Source organism: Orycteropus afer, unplaced genomic scaffold, assembly GCF_000298275.1.
Source record: "Orycteropus afer afer isolate SDZICR_OR568_19922 unplaced genomic scaffold, OryAfe1.0 scaffold00150, whole genome shotgun sequence".
Taxonomy (NCBI): Eukaryota; Metazoa; Chordata; class Mammalia; order Tubulidentata; family Orycteropodidae; genus Orycteropus; species Orycteropus afer.
The window spans coordinates 6,154,681-6,162,456 of NW_006921737.1; the positions used below are offsets into that span (position 1 = coordinate 6,154,681).

Genomic DNA, 7,776 nt, shown 5'->3' on the forward strand with positions numbered 1-7,776 from the left:
TCTTCCTTCCAAGGAGTGGCTGGTGGGTTTGAACCGCCAGCCTTCTGGTTAGCAGTCAAGTGCCTTAGGCACTATGCTACCAGAGCTCCCAAAAGAGACTGCCAGGCTACCTGGTGGGGAGTGGCTGGTAGGTTTGAACAGCCAGCCTTGGGTGTGGCAGCTGACTACCCAAGGCCCTGAGGCTATCCCCTAGGGCCTTGTTACTTGATATAAAGTATAATTACAGGGCAATGGTAGAACTTTTGCCTACCATACAGGACACTAGGGTTTGATTCCCAGCAAGTGCACATCATGTGCAGCTACCACACATCTATCAGTGCTATGATGCTGAACAGATTTCAGTGGAGCTTCCAGACTGGGAACAAATGCCTGGTGATCTACTTTAGAAAATCAGTCAGTGAAAACTCTGAGGAACACAATAGTCCAGCGCCATTGTGCGTGGGATCACCATGACTCAAAGGCTGACTGGAAGGCAGCTAAAGCAAAGTACAATTATAGACAAATATGAAAAGTTGTTTTTGTGATTTTTTTATTTTGTTTTATTTTGCTTCTGAGTTTGTGAGTGAAGTTTTGTACTTACTAGATGAGGATGCTTTGGTAGAATTTAGCTGGATTCCAATTTTCTGTGTATTTTCACTCCAGAGGAGAGTTTTCCAAAATGTGGTACATAGAATGCTAATCCCCAAAAAAGAAGGTGTCAAAAAAAATAAATAAAATAGGTCCCTGGCCAAATCAGTTTGAGAAAAGGTTATAATACATACCCATTTTGAACATTCTCAGTATGTGTTGGCTTTACAAAGCGTCTGGAAAGTCTTACAGTAAAAAGACCTATTTAACTTTAACCCAGGATATCCCAATGGATTTGAAGAGGAATCTTTGTCTTAAAAAAAAAAAAAAAAAAGACTTAGATAGAATGTATTTCACTGTAGAAAATGCAGGTGTAGAGAACTGAAAGTGAGAATGGATGATAATGGTATTACTATGGTGACCCAAGAGAAAAATAATCAGGTGAAACATGAGCCTAAGATTAATGCTGGGATGCAGAAAGTATCATGGTTGGGCATGGAAATGCAACTTGCCAAATGACCCCATGTATCTTGGAAATTGGCTGAATTTCTTCTAATATACTTTCAAGGTCCTCGCTGAGTCACTCCCATAAATGATGGATCTTAATGGCTCCAAATACCTCTAAAGCTTTTGTGTCTGACCACCTTCCTTTTAAACTTTGTGATTCACTCCACTCCAGCAAGCCGAGACAGAGTGAATAGGCCAAGTTTCATTTTCCAATCATAAAAAGACATCTCAAGACTAGCACAAAACCATGATGGACTACTATAAGGTCTAGATCTCAAATCAGACATTTAACTGGATAACTTGTTAGAGGTCCTGAGGTGAGTCGCCTTTTCCTGTCATTTCTGGACTGTGTTTTGAGAATTGTACTAATTTATGGTAGGTAGATTTGCTGTGAGAAAAAAAGGATTGCTAATGACTTTCTACTTCCATAGCGATACTGCCTTGGAAACCAAAGGAGGGGTCGCTATGAGTCGGGTCCGACTCAACGGCACATAACAACAATGGCTTCTGGAAAGACATATGAGCTTTTGAGTCTGAAAAATCTGGATTCAAATCCCAACTCTTCTATTTCCTATTAGTGTGACCTTGAATAAGGGTACGTCCACATTTCAGCGTCTTTATCTGAAAGTTAGGAATGATAATATATCCATTCAGAGCTGCTGTGAAGATCATGAGATATGATACCTGGTTGGGGAGGGATGCAAGTACAGAGGAGATAAGCTCATTGTTACATATCTCCAAGGGGCAGGTCATCACTAAATGAACTGGAAGTACCATGAGGCTACATATGGGGCCATCTCCATCTTTAAATCTATTACAAAACCAGGAAAAGAATGATGAAGGTGCTCTGTACCTGATTATTCCAGTACACTTTGGAGTATAAGGAGTGATGACTTTGAAAAGCAGTTCCATTGCTCCATTAATCCCCAGCATGGCTCCTGTGGTGACTGAAAAAGACAAAGGCACAGTAGTTATTAGGCCACCTGAACTAAGCTCTGTTTTTAGCACTACAAAATGGGCCTACAGGGAGGAAGTCCATCATCTTTCTTGTTAAAGGCATCTTATAAGCAGGGAAACTGTATGGTCTTTTCATCCCTAGTTGGGAAGTGAAGCTCTAAAAAGTACCGTCATACTGTTTTGTCAAAGTGAACCCAAGCTGTAAGATATATACTTCTTATTTCCCCATGGCCTGTCACACTTTCGACTGTATTCTTAATCAGAATAGGCAAAGACAATTACTGAGCAGAAGACCTTTCTCTAAGTAAAGCTTTGGGTTTCTGATAATGATTTCAATTCAATTATGTCTTTTTAATCACCATGAACTCCCCATATGATACATTCCTGCACGCAAGCATGCACACAAATACACTCACACTGCCGGCATTTTATAAAAACTTTCTTAGTTATCTTTCACCATTTGGAAAAGTTCACAATAAAGAAAAGCTACAAGCAGATGGGTTAGTTTCAGTGCAATTTGAATTGACCTTTTGAAACGTTAAGGGGCAAATTTATAAACATGAAAGCCTTCTCTCTTTTCTATCATGGTTTCAAGTTCATACTTGGATCATCCATGACTGAAGTAATGACTTCATCTATTCGAATATCAAAGGAATACTCAATTCTTCCTGCTCAGAAGTACCTGTTGCTGTTGTTGTTAAGTGCCCTAGGGTTGACGCTAACTCACAGAGACTCTGTACAACAGAAGGAAACACTGCCTGGTCCAGATCCATCCTCACGATCGTTGCTATGTTTGAGCTCATTGTGCAGCCACTGTGTCAATCCATCTCATAGAAGGTTTTCCTCTTTCTTGTTGACCCGTCACTTGACCGAGCATCATGTCCTTCTCCAGGGACTGGTCCCTCCTGATAATATCTCCAGAGTTAGAAGTCTTGCCATTCTTGCTTCTAAAAAGCATTCTGGCTATACTTCTTCCAGGGCAGATTTGTCGGTTCTTCTGGCACTCCATAGTATATTCAATAATCTTTGCCAATACCATAATTCAAATGCATCAATTGTTCTTCAGTCCTCCTTATTCATTGCCCAGATTTCGCATGCATATGAGATAACAGAAAATACCACGGCTTTGGGTCAGGCATACATTAGTCCTCAAGGTGATAGTTTTGCATTTCAACCCTTTAAAGTGGCCTTTTGCAGCAGATTTTCCCAATGCAATACATCATTTGATTTCTCCACTGCTGTTTCTGTGGGCATTGATCATGGAGCCAAGTAAAATGAAACCCTTGACAACTTCAATAACTCTTCAATATCCCATTACTCCATTCCACCCAGCCCAAATTAGGAAGAGCTTTGGTTATGTCAAAAGACAAAGAGGATATGGGAACTGTCTGTACTTTCTGCACAATTTGTCTGTGAAAATAAAAATGCTATAAAAAATAAAATCCATTAAATAAAAAACAGAAACCACAGGGACACAAAATGGAACCCCTCTAGCAGGGAACAAAATTTTCAGAGCGAGAAGAAAAGATTAAAGCTATCTTCAAAAGTATAACTTTTGAAGGACTTCTTTTCTTCCATTGCACTGGTGTAGTAAGAGAACTAGTGATGCCTTGTGTCATAGAGCAGTCTTGATGCTGAAAATGTGAGTGAAAACAAGGGGTGATGGAGAAGCAAAGAGTGAGAAACAGGAGTGGCTTACAGTGGCTTGATCCAAATCTTAGAAAAGGAGGATAAATGGAAATCTGCAGGCTCTTATATAGTTCACCTCAGTACAGTCCACCACTTAGAGACTAGGGCTAATGTCTTGCCTACTACAAAGCGTGTGTATTCTTGTAACATCCCCTATACATATATGTCTCCTGAGGCTAGTGTAGATAATAATTGCCTGGGTAGAAAATCAGAGTTTTGGCATAATAGTCCTGGCCATCAATCTTCTATTCTCATAGTTATTAACTCAATCTTTACTTCTAAATTTGGAAAACTTGTTAAAGCAAACTCTTCACAAATAATTCAGCAAAATTCTAGCATTAAGTACATTAAGAAAAGGATAATTTTAGGAACACTGATTCCAACATGGAAAACTTTAGACTTGAAACTGGAGAGGATAACAGCAAGAAACCCTCTCTGAGTTCATCCCTGCCGGATACCAACCCAAGATTTGGTCTCTGGAAGCTCTATAAACATCCTCATTGGCCATCAGAAGGTTGTTGTCACAGCCTCTTTGCAGTTGTAGCCAAGTCCTTCTGCAGATAGGAATGGTTGAAATGCTTCCTAGAATATTCAATACTGACTAACAACTTAGCAAAGATACAGCAATCCACAGGCTTCTTGAACTCTGTTTGCCTCTCATCAGTAAAGTCAATGTATACAGAGTGATAGTATAATTTTTAAATATGTTATGGAATAATTAGTTGATACGATACATCAACTGCTTCCTTATACCCAAAGGCAAATCCCAGCATTTCTCAGAGGTCCAGAAGGAAGGAATTTTTTTTTTCCAATCTCTATAACTGTTATACATAATAAGGAAGGCAAGTGATTCATCCTAATTATTCCTTAGGAAATCAAAACTAGATATTTCAAATCTGGTGCTGCTGGTAAGCTTCACACTGGGGTAGAACACATTCTAGCTACTCATAAATGAGTGTCCTTCACACAAAGCCAAAGCTTTCACCCAGCTTCCTTTATTAGGGATAGGTTTGTACAGATCCATTTAGCCTTTCACAAACACACATTGACTTTCTGATCATTACATATAAATGGATGAGTTGTGGACCTGTGAACATGGTACCTATCTCATAATTCCCCAGCAAGACTTTCTTTTTGTAGACAAGGCATGCTTATTAATGGAATTAGCCAATAAAAATCAGGTATTTTAGTAGTTCTTAGACTAGTTGTCAAAAACAAAAAGTCACATATCTACTCCCCATATGTATATCCTTCAATTATTTCAAAAACTAAGGGAAAAGGGTAGAGCAGAAAGGAGAATGGGCAGCTACTATGTGCAAAGCATATCCATGAGCATTATCTTATATATTCTGGATATCAAGTTTGTGAGCTTTATTAAATTACAATTTTACAAAGGAGGAAACTGAGGTTTAAACTGGTTAAGTGCCCATGTTCTTTAGAAATGGAATTGGAGCCAAATTCAGGCCTTTCCAGCTCTAAAACAACATTCTGTCTTATTCAGAGTGGTTGCTGTGGTTATCAGGTGTCATCAAGTAAGTTCTGACTCATAGAGATCCTATGCACAACAGAAAGAAACACTGCCCAGTCCTGCACCATCCTCACAATCGTATCTGTGCTTAAGCCTGTTGTTGCAGCACTTTGTCAATCCATCTAATTGAGGGTCTACTTCTTTTTACTTGACCATCTCCTTTCCTAATCATTATGCCCTTTCCAGGGACTCTTCTGTGGTCATTATACATGAGATAGGAGATAGAGAGTCTAGATCTTTTAATTAAAAATGCTTCCAAATGGTGAGAATTAACATGAGTTTTAGAGTTAGAAACCTAGTCTTCATGACTTATTATGTGTATGAATTCAAGCAATCATTTCATTCATAAAAGCTTATTTTTTTATTTTTTGGTCTTAGCATAAAATGGCAGGTCTAAATATAGGGTTGCTGTGATAATCCAAGTCAGGAGATGGCAAATAAGTATTATTTCATGTGGTATGATATATCTACTTATTACCAGGAGGATTATGTTGAGAAGGATCATGAGATAAAATATGGTAAATAGTGCTGTAATCAGTGAGTAGCTTCAGGGGCATGATAAGGAGATTTGTGATGTGAAAGTAATTGATGACAGTTGTAACACACATAGCACTGTACCTTGAATATGGTAAGGACTACATAGTCTACCTGTCTGCTGCCACAAGTCTTTTCCACCTCATGACACTATTAGAGGGGCTTAGAAGGCAATGGAGTCCCTGAGTGATTCAAAAAGTTACTGCACCTTAAAAAGGTAACAAAACAGGTGGAGATTCGAGTCCACTCAAAAGCATTTCAGAAAAAAACCTAGGCGATTTACTTCTGAAAAATCAGCCATTAAAAATTCTATGGAGCACAGATTTATACTCTGACACATATGGGGAAACCAAGAGTCAAAATTGACTCAACTGCAATTGGTGGTAAAGAACATCTTTACCTGAATATATCTTTACAGCATATCTATATCTGACTCCCAAGTAAAATGAAGTTAAGGACTATTTCTAGGAACAGTTTCAAGAGTTCTGCTTGGCTGAAGAGGAGATGAAGAAATGGCTTTTCACCTCCACCGCCTCTGGATCCTGAATTTCCACATGATATATTTATCTGGTTGAGACCACATATATGTAGTCTACCCATACCCTTCCTTCCAGACAGACTCCAAAATTATTTCCAAGCCTCCCATTCATCTCTGAAAACCACCCCAAACCAAAAACAAAAACAAAAACCAAATCCACTGCCACTGAATTGATTAAGAGTCATAGCAACCCCCTTTGGGTTTCCAAGACAGTAAATCTTTATGGAAGCAAATTGCCTCATCTCCTTCTACAAGGAAGCTTATGAGTTTGAACTGTAGACCTTCTAGTTACCAGCCAAATGCCTTATACACTACACAACCACAACTCCTTGAAAACCACCCCAGAAAGCAACAACAAAGTCACTTACCACTGGAGGCAAACACACGCAGAGCCCATAGACAGTGGAGAAGGTTCTGGCTGTGGGATAGATTTTTCCTAGCCAGAATCAATGTCACATCGAGTGCCTCCAATTCCAGTGCCTTCTGTCCAAACTTTTTATCTAAGAACACAAATCAACCAGTTTCAGTTGCATTTCACATTGATTTTGAAAGTTGTGCAATGCAATGGGTAGGGAAAGAGGAAGAGGAGAAGGGAGGAGGATAATCACCCAAAGGGACTTTTCAGATCTAGTAGAAAGTGCTGATAAGTAAGTCCCATTGGAACCTGATGATTCAGAACAAATTATAGTTCACATATGGTCCACTGTTCTTCAAGTAATACTTACACAAGGCTTGTGTGTAGTATGACTCATAAACCCCTATAGCTAAGGATGCTTCCAGTTGTCCTTATGCATAAACTACAGCTATCTGTGTATAAATTTCTTCTTCTAAGACAGTTCTAAAATTAAGGATACTTAAGAGACATAACATGCAAATGCAGTATGTGAACATTGAATGAATCCTTCTTTGAGCGTGTCTGTAAAAGGTATATTGGGAACATTTGGAGAAACTGATAAGAGTGTAAATTATGAATTTTTAAAAATTTTGCTAAATACATGATAATAGTATAATGGCCATATAGGAAAATTCTCTTTTCAAGGAAAAGAATGTGCCTACTGGACTGGTTGAGACTGGAGGACTCCTGAAGACTATTGCCCTGACATATTCTTCAAACCTTATACTGAAGGTAATCCCTGAGATCACTTTGCAGTAAAATAATACATTGTCTCACAAAATAATGAATGTCATTGATAAGTACCAGTCCCCTTTAAAAAAAAATCACATATATGAGAGCAAATGCTCAATAGTTACTTTTAAACTAAATTGAGGATGTAAGGGGGCAGCGAAAGTAGATTAATGGAAATGGAACAAGAATGTAAGTAATGAAAATGTTCACACATTGTGAAGAATATAACCAATGTTCCTGAACAATTTGTGTAGAAATTGTTGGCAGACAACCTAAACTGCTGTGAAAACCTTCACTGAAAACACAATAACGTGTTTTTTTTTTTTTTTT

General features: G+C 38.5%; 1 protein-coding gene across 1 annotated transcript in view; it reads right to left on the reverse strand.

Moving 5' to 3' along the window:
* AGBL1 (AGBL carboxypeptidase 1) overlaps window positions 1-7,776 on the reverse strand; it is a 1,441,949-nt gene that overhangs the window by 1,427,403 nt on the left and 6,770 nt on the right. The window contains exons 4-5 of the mRNA XM_007946116.2: window positions 6,689-6,820; window positions 1,928-2,021 (exon numbers count right to left, since the gene is read on the reverse strand). Of these exons, the coding sequence (XP_007944307.2) occupies window positions 1,928-2,021; window positions 6,689-6,820 (226 nt within the window). The remainder of the gene's footprint in view (window positions 1-1,927; window positions 2,022-6,688; window positions 6,821-7,776) is intronic.